The sequence below is a fragment of the Microtus pennsylvanicus genome, chromosome 5, assembly GCF_037038515.1.
Source record: "Microtus pennsylvanicus isolate mMicPen1 chromosome 5, mMicPen1.hap1, whole genome shotgun sequence".
NCBI lineage: Eukaryota > Metazoa > Chordata > Mammalia > Rodentia > Cricetidae > Microtus > Microtus pennsylvanicus.
Genome location: NC_134583.1, coordinates 59,226,706 through 59,243,864, shown reverse-complemented (window position 1 = coordinate 59,243,864; position 17,159 = coordinate 59,226,706). Strand labels below are relative to the sequence as shown.

Genomic DNA, 17,159 nt, shown 5'->3' with positions numbered 1-17,159 from the left:
TTAACATTATCATCATCATCATCATCATGATTGTTGTTATTATTGGCAAGGTCTCATGTTGTAGTGCACGATAGTCCCAAATTGGTCTTGAACTCAGGATCTTCCTGCCTCCCAAATCCTGGAATTACAGGTATACGCTAACAGCCTTTTTTAAGATTTTATTTTTACTTTTTGTGTTTGTTTGTGAGTGTGTCTGTCCCCTGTAGGTGAGTCACCTGTGTGGGTGCTGGGAATTGAACTCAGGTCATCTGGAAGAGCAACAAGAGCACTGATTACTCTTAACATTGAACCATCTCTCCAGCCTTCTGCATTAACAATTGGGAACCTTTAAGATTCTAAAATTGTGAAATTATAACACACACTCACACTCTTATTTTTTTGTTTTGGTTTTGGTTTTTGATACAAGATTTTTCTTTGTAGCCCTGGTTTTAGAACTTACTCAGTAAATCATGCCTTCTGAGTGCTGGAATTAAAGGCATTTAGCACTAACACCCAGCTTTTTTTATTTTTAAAGGTAGGTTCTCATTATATAACCATAGGCATATCTAGAATTTGCTAGGTAGACCAAGCTGGCCTTACACTCAGGGATCTGCCTGCTTCTGCTTCCTTAATACTGTGAGTAAAGGCATGGACAACCACTCCTGGCATCCTCTATCCATTTTTAAGCCTTGGTTTTATTTTTGCTTCCAATGAAGTTCCAGTACTCCATTTATAGAATCTGCTAACCTTCCTTCTAAAATATCTTTCATGACGATGACTTTTTTGTTAACAGCAATAACAACCACACAGAGATTCAGGAAATTTCTCTAGCATTGAGAAGCCACATGAGTAAAGCACCAAGTAACACGTTCCACCCTCAGGACTTTTCTGATGTCATCAGTTTCATTTTGTATGGGAACTCTCACCGAACAGGGTAAGTAAGGCTCTGATGATTTCATTAGAGAGCAGTACTGCTAAGACTCTTGTGATGATTACATCCACATTTGAGAAAACATTGATCCAATGGGCCCCATTGGAAGGTAACATTGTTTGGTGGCTCATATGATTTTTATCAGCTTTGGAGATAGATACTGCTTTGAAGGTAGCGTTTGTGGGAACAGACATGGGCTGTGACTTTCACTGGTGAAATGTGATTGACAGTTGATTGATCTGATTGCCATGAATGCTTTGGAGGGAGGGTTGGAGATGATATTTATTGTTAAGATGTTCGGTTGTAGTGAATGAAATGTAACCTGAAGGCCAAATAGTTATGAGCAATGTAGCCAGTAATTCAGTTTCATTACATTCCAGCCTGTTCTTAAAGTTTAGTGGCTTCTTTTGGTATGAAAAATTGTCCCTATTCCCATTCCCCTTGTACTTGTTTTGATTATTAAGATGAAGTTGTCATTGTCTGTTACATATGAAACTACTTTTCCCAGGAAGGACAATTGGTTAGAAAGATTGTTCTATAGCTGCCAGAGGCTGGATAAGCGTGACCAATCTACAATTCCCCGCAATCTTCTAAAGACAGATGCTGTCCTTTGGCAGTGGGCTATTTGGGAAGCTGCGCAGTTTACTGTTCTTTCAAAGTTGCGAACCCCACTGGGCAGAGCTCAGGACACGTTCCAGACAATTGAAGGTAACCAGAAATTTAATTTGGCATTCTTCAAACTCTGTGATGTAGATAAATTTCTAGGCCTTTTAACTTCAGAAATCCTGGCTTTATAATTGGTAGGGTTCAGATGTGTTTTTTTTTTTTTCTGTACTGTTCACTAAATTAGTTCTAGATATGACTTTAAAAGAAGGTTTTATTAAGTAATTGTATTGCCATGTATGTGTATGTCTGTTTTTGTTCAAAAGCTTAAGGTTATATGGAACAAACATTTCCCCCCAAAATGAAAGATATTTAATCTTTGGTTTTTGTTTTATTTTAAATTGATGCGTATATAAACAGGATAATTTGTAAATTGATTTATTAAGAGTTTTCTCTGATTCATAGTGTTGCTGCCTTTGTTTTTAGGTATCATTAGAAGTCTTGCAGCCCACACACTAAACCCTGACCAGGATGTTAGTCAGTGGACCACTGCAGATAATGACGAAGGCCATGGAAGCAATCAGCTTAGACTTGTTCTTCTGCTTCAGTATCTGGAGAACCTGGAGAAATTAATGTATAATGCCTATGAGGGATGTGCAAATGCGTTAACATCACCCCCCAAGGTTGGCGTCCATAGAATTATAGTGGTGCTTTGTAACAGAGTCATTGTGAAACAGTAACCATGTCTATTTAGTTTATATGTATTCAAGGTATCTTCACAATAACTTGAACCAGTACTTAGTTCTTCTTTCCTTTTTTTTTTTTTTTTAAAGGTCATTAGGACTTTTTTCTATACCAATCGACAGACTTGTCAAGACTGGCTTACTCGGATCCGCCTCTCCATCATGAGGGTAGGGTTGTTGGCAGGTCAGCCTGCTGTGACAGTGAGACATGGCTTTGACTTACTGACTGAAATGAAAGCAAATAGTCTAACTCAGGTAAGGTCATTGGGAATACATTTTAGCTGTAGAAATTTGGGTTTGATCTCTGATGAAATTCAGTCTACAGATAAGTTAACTTCAGTTCTTTCTCAAGGCTCTTCATCCAATATTTTATAAAACTAATGATTCCCCCAGTCATTTATGTTTTTTACATAGAAAATGTTAAAAATATGAACTTTTTATTCTTAAAGACTGGGACTTTAGGAATAATTGTAAGAAGTTTGTATGTGGATCACATTCTTAGAGTGTTTTGGGAAGTTCTTAATTTAATTAGGTTCAGAATAAATAAATAGAATCTAAAACAACAGAATACTTACTCCTTAATAAATGTTTTTTAAGTTAATTAAGCTAAATAGCGTGAAAGAAATTGTTAAATATATGTAAGTTGTGGCCAGTAGTTTATAAGTTCAGTAGAAATTTTTCAGTGGTGTTGAGGTCTGTGACTAATCTGCCTGCTGTTTTCAGGGGAATGAATTAGAAGTAACTATCATGATGGTGGTAGAAGCACTGTGTGAGCTCCATTGTCCTGAAGCTATACAGGGAATTGCTGTTTGGTCATCTTCAGCTGTTGGTAAAAACCTTCTCTGGATTAACTCAGTGGCTCAGCAGGCTGAAGGGAGGTAAGTTAGAAGGAAAGAAATGAATGATAGGGTTTTTATGTTCAAATCCTTTGTATTATATAATCATGAAAATAGCTTTATCTATTTTGAGTATGAAGCCTGCTATAATCACTTCAGTAGGGGGCATCTTTCATTTGTTCTTTTATTAGCAGCCATACATGAGTGCCTCACTTAAGTAGGAGGTTATGAGAAATCATACTAGAAAACAAGGTTTTTCAGTCATGAATGGTTTTAAATAGGATTTTTGATTGAAAACCTTCCACATATGATTCAGGTGTAATACTTTTTGCTGGAGTGTTTACTCACAACTCTGTCAATGGAATGTATACCTCATTTAAGTTTAAGTAGTTTTTAGGAATTTGTAAAGAGGTAACCACTTAAATTTGGAAAGATAAATAACCTAGTGTCTGTAGATTTTGGTGTGTCTAAATCTACATTTTCTTAGTGTGGTAGTTTTTTTTTTTTAATATTTATTTATTTATTATGTATACAGTATTCTGTCTGTGTGTCTGCAGCCAGAAGAGGGCATCAGATCTCATTTCAGATGGTTGTGAGCCACCATGTGGTTGCTGGGAATTGAACTCCGGACCTTTGGAAGAGCAGGCAATGCTCTTAACCACTGAGCCATCTCTCCAGCCCCGAGTGTGGTAGTTTTTTAACCTCTGCTGTAGAAACATCAGTCTATCTACAGAGTTGCATGGCTTTTCTACTCACCAATATTGTAAAAAAAAAATATCTTCTACAATCTCATTTTTCTTTTGCTGTTTTTTTTTTTTGAGGCAGGGTTTCTCTTTGTAGTTTTGGAGACTGCCCTGGAACTCATTTTGTAGACCAGGCTGGCCTTGAACTAACATAGATCCAGATCTGTAGATCTGCCTGCCTCTGCCTCCCTACTGTTGGGATTAAAGGTGTACGCCACCAAGCCGGGTGGTGGTGGCGGCGTACGCTTTTAATCCCAGCACTTGGGAGGCAGAGGCAGGCGGATCTCTGAGTTTGAGGCCAGCCTGATCTACAAGAGCTAGTTCCAGGACAGGCTCCAAAACCACAGAGAAACCCTGTCTCGAAAAACAAAAAAACAAAAAAAAAAAAAAAAAAAAAAAAAAAAAAAAAAAGTGTATACCACCACCGCCTGGCCTGAGTTTTCTTAATGGACATCATTGCTTATTTGTGAGTGCATACTAATTTGGCATACTTTTGAAATATTGTTGTATATCAAAGTAGTTATTATCAGTAGTTTATGCTAGTGGTTTGGTTGTTTTTTTGTTTTTTTGTTTTTTGTTTTGTTTTTTTTTTTTTTTTTTTTTTGTTTTTGCTTGTCTGTTTTGGTTTTGGGTTTTCAAGACAGGGTTTCTCTGTGTAACAGTCTTGGTTGTCCTGGAACTCACTCTATAGACCAGGCTGGCCTTGAACTCACTGAGATCTGCCTGTCTCTACCTCCCAAGTGCTGGGATTAAAGGCGTGCGCCACACCACTGCCGGGCCCACTAGTTTTATACTGTCTTGGTATGAGGCAGAGATCTAATTTACCCCTCCAAATAGCCGACTCTATGTCCAGGTGCAGTTCGTCAAGTAATTCATTCTCTCACCATTAATTCTTTTTTAGAAGGAGTTTCATTTGAGTGATTAAAAAAAATAAGACTGCTTTAATTTGTATTTAAGGTTTGAAAAGGCCTCTGTGGAGTATCAGGAGCACCTTTGTGCCATGACAGGTGTTGATTGCTGCATCTCCAGCTTTGACAAATCTGTTCTCACATTGGCTAATGCTGGACGTAACAGTGCCAGCCCCAAACACTCTCTTAATGGTGAGCATTCAGCGTTTATATTAACAATGTCAAAGTTACAGTGCATTTATTTGTCCAGGTAAACTTACCATATGTTTCCAGGTGTTTATGGTCTATGAAATATTTACAGTTCTCAGTTTCTGTCTTCTTTCTTAATCAAATACCTTTCAGGCGAATCCAGGAAAACTGTGCTGTCCAAGCCAACTGATTGTTCCCCTGAAGTTATCAATTACCTAGGGAATAAGGCCTGCGAGTGCTACATCTCTATTGCGGATTGGGCTGCTGTGCAGGAGTGGCAGAATGCTGTCCATGATCTGAAGAAGAACACCAGCAGCACTTCACTCAATCTGAAAGCTGATTTCAATTATATCAAGTAATGGCTGCATCTAGTCAGCGTCCTCTGCTCTGTTGATAAGTAGTCTTCCTCTGTGGTGGCAAATACTAAAATTGGTCATATTTATAAGAGGAAACCAACAGTGGGGTAAGGAAGGAATCTTCTTAGTTGGAAGATAGAATTATATATCAAGAGGCACTGCTTTAGAGAGGCTCACACAGGACAGCTATGTTTCTGAAGTACTGTTAAATATTTAAAGAAAATTTGTTTTAACGGTGAGAGTTTGTGAATATCTCTAAGTTATATTCTTTGTTTTTCTTTAATTATGCATCTCAAAATTGCGGATTTACTGCATTCCAGACACATGACTGGAAGGGCAAAGCTCATCAGAGTTGGTTCACTGTCCTTGCTTTCCTGGTAACTGAACACATAATCTGTGGGAAGCATCGGGTATAGTATAGCAGGACAAAACACACTGCTTCTAACTCTTGAAAATAGAAAGAGAAGAAATGGGAGGGAAAAAATCCTGACAAAGGATTACTTGTCTTTTCTGTGCCTCAAGGAAAATAGTTAAAGTTAGGCATAGACAGTTTAGGATAGCTGTGGCAGAATGGGTGAGGTCAGAAGAAATTAAAGTCTAAGTTTGGTTTTTTTTGGGGGGGGGGGTGTATCTTGTCAGCAGTTGAAAGCGTAGAACTGTAGAGTACAGTGGGGACATGCGGGGGGGGGGGGGGGCGCTGCCAGAAAGCCTAAGGTCGTGTAGTAGGATAGATAATAGTGTTTAAATAACCTGAGAAGCAACTGTTGATACTGTTGTAGTTGTAATAGGAATGGGGTAAGCCAACTGATGAATATTTCCATTGCTGTTTTCAGACTCAGTGATAAGAGAAGGGATCCAGTGAATGGTGGTGGTGTAGTCAGTAATCCCAGCACTAGAAAGGTGGAGGAGACAGAAGGACAAACATCCTTAGTTACATAAGTGAATTCCAAACCAGCTTGCCTGAAAAAGATAGAAAAGAGAGGTTGAGAACATAAATCTTACTCCTGGTTGGGGGATATCTTTAGTAGAGATGGGGCAGAGGAGAGGTGTGGAGCTTGTATGAGTGGGGCCTCTCATCTTGGCACTGGAGTGTCAGAGCTATAGGAAATGATTACAGAAAAGGAAATAGTTGGAATTCTTTCAGGGATGGTAAATGATTTAACAAAACAAAACAAAAAACCCCACAAAGGTTTGGGAGATGTCTCAGTGAAAGAGTCAGGACTGAGGTATAAAACTGAGACATTAGGACGCTTTTCATGGGGAGAGAGGCCAGCAGGTGGCTTGGAGAAAGCAAGTGTTGAAGACTTACTTGATGTAGAATCTACTGCCAGTGTATTAATAGGTTCACAGAAAGAGAAAGGAGAGCCAGAGGTGAGAAGGCTCAACTGGTGGTCATGGCTAGGACTTTACTGAAATGGGAGCCCCATCAAGATGAAATGGTATTTCTAAATCCATTTCTTTGAAAAGTTGCTCCCTTCTACTGCTTGTTCTTCCCATTGTTCCCAGGTTACACAGGGCTGGTGAGGCCTAACACAAGCTGATGGGTATTTTAATTACAGGTCACTAAGCAGCTTTGAGTCTGGAGAGTTTGTTGAATGCACTGAGCAATTGGAATTGTTACCAGGAGAAAATATTAATCTACTTGCTGGAGGATCAAAAGAAAAAATAGGTATTTGAGAACAGTTTTTTTTTTTCATGGCAAGTTTCTTAAAAGTTTGCATAGTTTTTGTTTTACTAGGAAACCTGTAAGTTCTTGTATATTTATTTGGAGTCCTATACTATATGAAGCAACATATTTCACCAAAATTGTGCTATTAATAGTTGATGAGGCAAATGAAAAAGTGGCTCAGTTAAAATTAAACTGGCAATGGTGGCGCACACCTTTAATCCCAGGACTCCAAAGGCAGAGGCAGGCGGACCTCTGAGTTCTCGCCATTACCCAGTGAAATCCTGTCTCAAAACAAACAACAACAAAAAATTAAAACTGTGAAAAGGTGACATTAAGACTTTTAGATTGATGTAGACATTTAATTGAAAAAGCACAAATAAGTGTTTGGGCTGCAGTTTCCTTAATTTTCATCTATATGAGCGTACTGTATATCACTGCTGTTGAGGCATTTAGAGATGTGCTGTACAGATTGAGGTTTGCCTCATGGAGAGTAGGATGCATCATGTAAGCTCTCAAGTACTTCTGTAAAAACAAACCAGGTGCATCCTTGATGGGTATTTGACTATAAAGGCTTTCACCGTTGGCTCACCGTTGGCCAAGATGTGTAGTATTGTTTCCATGTAATTAGCCTTTTCATTTACATTTTGGAAAAATTGTGCTCTTTTTTTTTAAAAGAGAGGTGAGTCATTTAAAACTAATTTTCCTATCTGTAACTTTGATTTTGTTTTTTTGTGTTCTTTTGGAACTCAATATGTAGACTTGGCCTGAATTCATAGGTCCTGCTATGTTTGCTTTCTGAGTGCTGGGGTTAAAGACAGATTCCACTATACCTGGCAGTTTTGGTTTCTTATATAAGGTGCTCACTGTTGAAGTGTACTTATCTCTGAACTTAATTTCAAGTCTTAAAAAATCATACTTGTCTTAGAATTAGTTTGGTTTTTTTTTTCTGGTATAAGTGAATTTGGCTATAGTTATTAGTTGGTATGGTATATAGTTATTATATGGTATATAATTAATTAATTAAATATATACCAGTAAGCTTAGGATTGAGGAGCTATCTCAGTCACTAAACTATTTGTCATACAAACATGAGGAGCTGAGTTCAGTCCATAGCATCTGTCAAAAAGTGTTGTATAATGGCATATGCTTGTAATCCTAGTGCTAGAGCAGCAGAGTAGGCTGGCCATTGAGACACTGATAAAAAAAGATGGATGAGACTAGAGGAATGATACTGGAGGTTGACTTCTGGTCACACAGTGCACACCATTAAATAAAATGTGAGATTAAATTTCATGAAGTGAAGTGGAGGAAAACCTCACTGAAATGGTTACATTATTTATAGAATCAAGTTTTGAGTGTAAAAAGAAGGGGTGAAGAAGATTTCTTACCAGTATTTGCACCTTTAATGGCAGATGATTGTTACAGACATAAGGTATAATTTTATGTTAAATAATGTAGTTTATGTTATTAAATTTACACTATCTGAAATGTCTAGCTACCTGACCTTAAGGAAAGAAAGGAGGTATTCACTGATGATAATTACTTTATTAAATATTGCCAAAATATTTTAATACCTTTGTACATTAAGAACAAATTAACTTAATACAATGTAACTTGTTTAGATATGAAAAAGCTGCTTCCTAACATGCTCAGCCCAGACCCACGGGAGCTTCAGAAATCCATTGAAGTCCAGCTGTTGAGAAGCTCGGTCTTTTTGGCAACTGCTTTAAACCATGTGGAACAAGATCAGAAATGGCAGTCCTTAACTGAGTGAGTCACAAGTGTACACATTGGCAGGCAGCAGCAAAAAATTGAAACTACAGATGTGTCGAAACCCCTGAAAGCAGACATCTTGTTTTGCTCATAATCTACTATAGAGCAGACTGCTTTCCTTACTGTGACCCCTGATTTTTTTTTTTTTTTATGCCAAATGGTAGTGCCTTAGCCACTTCATTCTAGTGGTTACAAGATGAAGAATCTTGTTAATTAATTGACAACAAATATGTTCTTTCAGAAACGTGGTAAAGTACTTGAAGCAAACCTCACGCATAGCTATTGGACCACTAAGACTGTCTACGCTAACAGTGTCACAATCCTTGCCAGTACTGAGTACCCTGCAGTTGTACTGCTCATCTGCTCTCGAGAACACGGTTTCTAATAGACTGTCAACAGAGGTGTGTAGGTGTATGTATGTGTGTGTGTGTGTTCTTTAAAATTTCTTAGTTTAGTATACGTGTACGGTAGGTTGTTTTGCCTGTATGTGTCTGCACCACTTGCATGTCTGGTGCCCCTAGAAGCCAGAAGAAGGCATTAGATCCCCTAGGGCTGGAGTTACAAATGAATGTGAGCCACCATGTGGGTGCTAGGAATTGAATCTTGGTCCTTTGAAAGAGTAACAAGTGCTCTTAACAACAGAGCCATCTCTCTAGTCCTGAAGTATATTTTTTTGTAAGTATTCTCTATGAGTGTTAATATATTAGTATAGATCAAAGACCTCATTTTATCAGTTTTTAAAGTAGAATTTGTAATTGGTTAAGCTGGTGAACTTAAATCTAAAATGTATTCCTAGACAGATTTTCATTTGAGGTGGTATAGGACAGATGGAAGAATCTAAGGTTTTGACTAATTGATGAATCTTGGTTTTTCGTTTATGTTAATTTTGGATTTAACTTATACCCTTTCTCTTTCTTAATAGAGTAAACTTCAACCAGAAAGAGAACCTTTGCAAAGAACTTGCGACCTTTAAAAATTATGAAATCAATAGTTTAATGCTTTTCTGCAATTTTTGGTTTAGAGTAAATATATATTTTCACAGATGCACTTTATTAGTAAATATATTGACAAATTATACTTAATATTCTGAGTTTATTTATTAAAACAAAGGTTTTCTGTTTAGGTGTGTCTTAGTTTCTTTTTTATTGCTCTGATGACATACTCTTGCCAAGGCAGCTCATAAAAAAAGTGTTTGATTTGGGGATACAGTTTCAAAGGGTTAAGTTCAGGGTATCAGACCAAAGGCATGGCAGCTGAGACCTTACGTTTTGATCTCGAAATTGAAAGCAGAGAGAAAGTAAGAAACACTGAATGTCTTTTGAAACCTCAAAATCTGTCCCAATTGACTCATTCAACAAGACCACATCTACTAATCCTTCCTAAATAGTTCTACCAACTGGGGATCAAGTATTCAAATACACGCACCTTTCGGGGCCATTCTCATTTACACCAGCACAGGTTGGAAGAAGGTTATAGAGAAATTAGACTATGTAGTCTATCTTGAGCTTATTAGAAGAGACTGTTTTACACAAATCTTTTGTCTCTCTGCTGCCAGGACTGTCTTATCCCACTCTTCAGTGATGCTCTTCGCTCATGTAAACAACATGATGTGCGACCTTGGATGCAGGCATTGAGATATACCATGTACCAAAATCAGCTGTTAGAGAAAATTAAAGGTAACTATCTCTTTCTCTCATTCTTTAAATAACCATGGCTGCCCTAAAACTTACTGTGTAGACCAGACTGACCTCAAACTCACAGAGACCCACCTACCCCTTTCTTTCAAATGCTGGGATTAAAAGCATGTGCCACCTCTTGGGCCCATTTTCTTTTCCTGTTTTTGAGACAGGGTTTCTCTAGTGTTGGAGCCTGTCCTGGAACTAGACTAGGCTGGCCTTGAACTCACAGATCTACCTGTCTCTGCCTTCCAAGTGCAGGGATTAAAGGTGAGCACCACCACCACCCGCCTCCATTTTCTTTTTCTTAAAGTTAACTTTACTGAGATATAAATTATATATTTAAGTATGCAGTTTGGTTTGTTTTTTCCTATCTACCTCTATGTACCCACCAGTATAGACAGGATGGAGAATATTTCTCTTAACACTAGAAAGTCCCATGTCTCTTTTTTCAGGTTACTAACATTGTCCCTGTCTCAGGATGATTTGCTTCCTATTTCTGTAAATTAGACTTATGTTTGCTGATGTTTTCACATAAATGGAATTAGGCCACATCCTCATATCTGGCATCGCTAGCTTACATGATATTTTCAAGGTTCTCTCATGTTAACTTGTCAGTAAAGTGGCCTTTTTTATTGTTAGAAATACTCCATTGTATGGATGTGCCACCATTTTTGTTTTTTTCCATTTGTTCTTGGTTCTTCTAATTGGGTAGCTAAGTATGAAGCTGCTATAAACATTGGTGTTACTTATTTTCCTTGTTGCTTCAACCAAATTTATTTTCATTTTGTGCATAAGAATTTGCCTGCGTTTGTGTATATGTACTTAATTTGTGCCTAGAGGCCAGAAGAGGGTGCTGTATCCTCTTGAACTGGTGTTACAGGCAGTTGTGAGCCATCTAGTGGGTGCTGGAAACCCTCCTCTGCAAGAGCAGGAGCTCTAAACTGACAAGTTGTCTCTCCAGCCTCTGACCTAGGCTCTTCTAACAATTCAGATGTTACAACGTTAATTTCTTCTAGAGAATGATTTTCACTCTGCTCTTCTTGGTCGTGTTCCTTCATTCTAATACTGTATTAAGTCATGAACTGTGCTACTTGTTGGGTTTTGAAGATTAGCTCTCTTTGGAAAGGTGGTGAGGAAGGGTATGCTTAGGGAACAGAGTCTGGAGCTAGTGACTTGGGAATTAATGAAACAGTTTTTTTTTTCTTTCCAGAACAAACAGTACCAATTAGAAGTCATCTCATGGAATTAGGTCTGACTGCAGCAAAATTTGCTAGAAAACGGGGGAATGTGTCCTTGGCAACAAGACTGCTGGCACAGTGCAGCGAGGTTCAGCTGGGAAAGACAACCACTGCCCAGGACTTAGTCCAGCATTTTAAAAAACTGTCCACTCAAGGTCAAGTAGATGAAAAATGGGGGCCTGAGCTTGATATTGAAAAAACCAAGTTGTTGTATACAGCAGGTTAGTAAAAGCATATAAGGAAAACTGAATGCATGTTTCTGTGTGTGATGTAAGAAGTATTTTAGAAAAAAAAAGTATTTCCAGCTTTTATAGATCAGTGTCCTTCAGTAAGACATGTTTTCACAGATCATTGATTATCCCTGGATTCGTTTATTTTCCTTTTTGCAAGTGTCGTGTGCCTGCTTATTTGTATATATGGGAGCACACATGTGAGTGCAAGTTCACATCTGTGTTCATGTATGTTTGTAGGCTAGAGGTTGACAATGTCCTTAATTTATATCCATCTCATATAGTGAGGCAAGGTTTTTCACTTGAACCCAGAACTCACTTGGTTAAGGTAGCCTTACTAGCCAACTTGTTCTGTGTATCTCCGCTAGCCCTTCTCTGAGTGCTGGATTTTTAGTCTTTCATGTCTACTCAGCATTTCTGTGGATTCTGGGGACTCAAACTATCGTCCTTAATGCCACTTACATTACAAGCATTTAACCCAGTGATCCATCTTCCCAGCCCCTGAATTTTTTTATTGTTATTATGACAAGGTCTAACTCTCTTAGCCTATCTGAAACTTACTAAGTCAGCCAGGCTGGCCTCTACCTCATAAGGCATGTATCATCATGCCTGGCTGACTTTATCATATTTTATTTATTTGAATCTTAATTCTGTTATTTTATTTTAAAATGTGAATACTTGCATGTACATACATATGTGTCACATTTGTGGCTGGTACCCTGGAACTAGAGTTGCATGAGGTTGTAAGCTACCTACCTGATTTGGGTGCTGGGAACTGAACCTGGGTTTCTGCAAGAGCAGTGGGTACTCTTAACTCCTGGACCCATGTCTCTAGTCCCTAGTTCATGTTTTTAAAAATAAAAACAAATTAAATAGCTAAATAAATAATTGCTTAATCTTGAAATAATTTATTCTACTATTAAGAGTAAATAAATCAGTGGTTTTGTATGTGTATGTCTTTTTTTCTATAGGCCAATCAACACACGCAATGGAAATGTTGAGTTCTTGTGCCATATCCTTTTGCAAGTCTGCGAAAGCTGAGTATGCTGTGGCCAAGTCAATTCTGACTCTGGCCAAATGGATCCAAGCAGAATGGAAAGAGATTTCAGGACAGCTGAGACAGGTGTACAGAGCTCAACAGCAGCAGAACTTTCCAGGCCTTTCTACTTTGTCTAGAAATATTCTTGCTCTAATAGAGCTGCCGTCTGCTAATGCAGTGGGAGAAGAACACCCTCGAATTGAGAGTGAATCTACAGGTACAATTTTATTCTTTTTTTTAGCTTTAAAAATAATTTTATGTTATAATCAATGTTATGCTAGCTGTATTTTGCCACAAAAAATTCAATTACAAAAATAGCACATTGGCAGTAACTAGTACTTAATGTTGTATATCCAGCTTTTCAGATGTAAGTTCCTTTCCTGACTTAGAAGGGGTATTTTTGCATTGATTCATGAAAGAGTAAATGTCAGGCACAACAGGTACATAGCTTGTTGGTTGTTGAAGCACACAAAGACTCAAGTTTCTTACTCTGTCTGATACTAGCAAAGTTACTTGGCCACAAAGGATGACTGATTAAACAAAATTTATTGCTTTTTTTTTCTTCTTTCCTTCTTTTTTTGGTCTTTTTTGTTATTTTGTCCTTTTTTTTTTTTTTTCTGGAGCTGAGGACTGAACCCAGGGCCTTGCACTTGCTAGGCAAGCGCTCTACCACTGAGCTAAATCCCCAACCCCTCTTCTTTTCCTTCTTGTTTTGTTTGAAGAGGGGAGGGTGCTGGAAATTGTATCCAGGGTCTTTGGCATACTAGGCAGGAGTTAATAGCACTGAACTACATCCTTACTTTCTGTTTGTTTGTTTTTCCTTTCTTTTTCTTTTTCTTCTTACTTATTTCTTTTTGAGATAGTCTAGCTGGACAGGAAGTTGCTGTGCACTACTAGTCTGGCTTCAGACTCACAGAGATCTTCCTGCCTCTGATGCCCAACTGCTGGAATTAAAAGAATATGTCACCACACCTACTGTTTCTTTTTTGAGATAGTATCTTTCTTTCTACATATTGTAACTGACCTCACATCAAAACTTTCCGTTTTGAATGTCTTGAATGTTGAGTTATAGGCAGTTGGCACCGTGTCCACTTTTATAATTTTTTTTTGCTGGGTATAGACTTCATGCCTCATACACGCTATCTACGTGTGTGTGCGTGCGCGCGCGTGTGTGTATGCACGCACGTGTTTTGCTGGGTATAGACTCCATACCTCATGCATGCTAATTTTACTGACCTACATCCTAATCAGTTCTGGAGAAAACTGATTTCTTACACACCTACATTTTTGTTGTGAAGAAGCTTAGGGTTTAAATTATTTAAATTGTATTTTGTTGGTTTGCACTAGTTTTTAAAAAAATATTTCTAGTGTATCTATTAAACAGTTCTTTATATTCATAAGGGATATGTCTTAAAACCATGGCATATGAATTCAATAAACCAAGCAGTTTTCTTTCTGTAGAAAGGAAGTAAAGATCTGTTTACCCTGTTGGTCTCTATGGTATGCTTATCACCTGTGCATTGTTTTTACCAAATGCTTAAAATTGTTCTAGTCATGAGAGACTAACACTCAAGAGCAGGATATAAGACATTTCTACAGTACATCCAACACCTAAGCTATTGCTAAAGATAGTGTCATTATAGGCATGGGTGTGTCCACAAATGATTACATAAGCTGATGCCTTTTAATATAGTCACACCGCAAAACAAATACCCAAATTTGGGTCATTAACAATTTATGTACTGTGATATATTGGACTTATTACTTGCTTACAATTAATAAAAACTTAACAGGTCAATGGGAACACCACTAGAAGTTATGAACATAACACTGAACTCTTGTTATTTCTCCTGTCCTGGCAGTGCATATTGGAGTTGGAGAACCTGACTTCATTTTGGGACAGTTGTATCATCTGTCTTCAGTGCAGGCACCAGAAGTAGCCAAATCTTGGGCAGCATTGGCTAGTTGGGCTTATAGGTGGGGCAGAAAGGTGGTTGACAATGCCAGGTATGTATGTTTCAATGTGCAGTTAATGTAAGACACTGCAAAACAGATATATAATGCTGATTTTGGAGAGTTTTGGTACCTGAAATACTTGATGACTTGTTTATTTTTATAGTCAGGGAGAAGGTGTTCGTCTGTTGCCTAGAGAAAAATCTGAAGTTCAAAATCTGCTTCCAGATACTATAACTGAAGAAGAGAAAGAGAGAATATATGGTATTCTTGGACAAGCAGTATGTCGGCCAGCAGGAATTCAGGCAAGGAAAACATGATACAGTGATTTTTGGAGAGTAGTGCCAACATTCCTGTTGTAACTCTTTTTTTTTTTTTTTTTTTTGGAGGAAATTGGCCACATTTATTTGTTTGTTTTGGGTTCTTTTGAGAGAAGATTTCTCTATATGGTACCTGTTCTGGACCTAACTCTGTAGACCAGGCTGTCCTCAAACTCACAGAGATCTGCCTGCCTCTGCTGGGATCAAAGGAGTGGGTCACCACCACTAGGATCAGTAATTGGCTACTTTATTAAATAGTGAATGAGGTTTAAGTTGTTTGTGTTGCAAATAAAAAATCATCAAATTTTAAGATGATATGTAGTTATCTTTTTCCTAAGATTAGAATTTCTTGAGAAATCAAGTAGTTTCTCTATGGTTCTGATGGAAATAGGTGAAGTTCCTTTTGTGTAAATTTACTTTCTCTTAATTACTCTTCTGTTCTGAAGTTAGGTTCTTGGGCTGGTAGTATACTTAGGGTAAAAACACACTTACAGTGTATGTGAGTGAGACTGTGGGTTTAATCCCCCAGAACTCGGAAAATGTCTCTTTACAAGACTACCTGGGAACTTTTAAAGTATGACATTGCATGGGGGGCATCTCCCTCCCCAAATTCTTCTTTATGTATGTTTAACATCAATTAAATGACCCGGGTTGTGGGAGTGTGCATGTAGGCAAGAGTTGTGATATTCTCTGCCACTGGTGATTGCCATAAATTGGCTGATATGGGGAACAGTGGACTGGGTGAACTGCACAGTGTTGCCCCTCCTCAAAGTATCCTGTAAGTTCTGTAGTTCTGTAGCTTTGAATATGTAGATGCAGCATTCAAAGAAGGTGTGGGTTTTATTTGCAAGGCTAAATTCTGTTGACTGAGTTCTGTTCTAAAATTGTACCCATGAATCTCTGTTAAAGCTGTTGTGATGTATATTTACAATATAGTAAATAGAGTTGTGTTTATTCTGTTTTTTTACATCCTTTGAACAAATTTTTCTATAGACAGAATATTGTAGTTTAGAAGCATTTAAAATACAGAAAATGAGAAGTCTTTTAAATTTTGCCTAAACACTTAAAACCTTATTGGCTGCGTTAGTAAGTATATCATAGAGACACTTAATAATGGATTCAGTATATCATATATGAGAACAATCTTTCCATGTGGTAATCTGAGTGTGTATCTTTCTTTCATTTCATCTCAAGTATTCTATGTTCACATTTCTTTAGGATGAAGATATAACACTTCAGATTACAGAAAGTGAAGATAATGAGGAAGATGACATGGTTGATGTTATCTGGCGGCAGTTAATATCAAGCTGCCCGTGGCTTTCTGAACTCGATGAAAATGCAACTGAAGGTGTTATTAAAGTATGGAGGAAAGTTGTAGATAGAATCTTCAGCCTGTACAAACTATCTTGCAGTGCATATTTTACTTTCCTTAAGCTCAACGCTGGGCAAGTAGGTGGCACAGTCTTCTAAAGAAAATTATTTGGAATTTCTTTCCTTTAGACAAAAGGAGTAGTAACAGAAATGGTTTCCTTATCCCTTTATTGTTCACTTAGATTCTGTTAGATGAGGATGACCCCAGACTCCACTTAAGTCGCAGAGCAGAGCAGAGCACTGATGATGTGATTGTGATGGCTACCCTGCGACTGCTCAGACTGCTGGTGAAGCATGCTGGTGAGCTCCGGCAGTATCTGGAACATGGCTTGGAGACAACCCCTACTGCTCCGTGGAGAGGTAATGACCAAATTAAAATGCTCTCTTTAATTAATCTGTTTCTGAGTGGGATTGAAATAGTTTCTCTCTCTCTCTCGCTCTCTCTCTCTCGCTCTCTCTCTCTCTCTCTCTCTCTCTCTCTCTCTCTGTTTTTCGAGACAGGGTTTCTCTGTGGTTTTTTTGGAGCCTGTCCTGGAACTAGCTCTTGTAGACCAGGCTGGTCTCGAACTCACAGAAATCCACCTGCTTCTGCCTCCCAA

General features: G+C 38.0%; 1 protein-coding gene across 4 annotated transcripts in view; it reads left to right on the top strand.

The window, feature by feature from the left end:
- The window catches only part of Smg1 (SMG1 nonsense mediated mRNA decay associated PI3K related kinase), a 105,184-nt gene that overhangs the window by 52,115 nt on the left and 35,910 nt on the right, over positions 1–17,159 (top strand). For all 4 annotated transcript variants that reach the window (XM_075971995.1, XM_075971993.1, XM_075971994.1 and 1 more), the window contains 17 exons: positions 773–913; positions 1,419–1,618; positions 2,000–2,196; positions 2,347–2,511; positions 2,980–3,134; positions 4,793–4,935; positions 5,086–5,287; positions 6,848–6,957; positions 8,580–8,727; positions 8,972–9,131; positions 10,286–10,406; positions 11,620–11,868; positions 12,849–13,133; positions 14,779–14,923; positions 15,036–15,174; positions 16,408–16,638; positions 16,743–16,920. In XM_075971995.1, the coding sequence (XP_075828110.1) occupies positions 773–913; positions 1,419–1,618; positions 2,000–2,196; positions 2,347–2,511; positions 2,980–3,134; positions 4,793–4,935; positions 5,086–5,287; positions 6,848–6,957; positions 8,580–8,727; positions 8,972–9,131; positions 10,286–10,406; positions 11,620–11,868; positions 12,849–13,133; positions 14,779–14,923; positions 15,036–15,174; positions 16,408–16,638; positions 16,743–16,920 (2,969 nt within the window). The remainder of the gene's footprint in view (positions 1–772; positions 914–1,418; positions 1,619–1,999; positions 2,197–2,346; positions 2,512–2,979; positions 3,135–4,792; positions 4,936–5,085; positions 5,288–6,847; positions 6,958–8,579; positions 8,728–8,971; positions 9,132–10,285; positions 10,407–11,619; positions 11,869–12,848; positions 13,134–14,778; positions 14,924–15,035; positions 15,175–16,407; positions 16,639–16,742; positions 16,921–17,159) is intronic.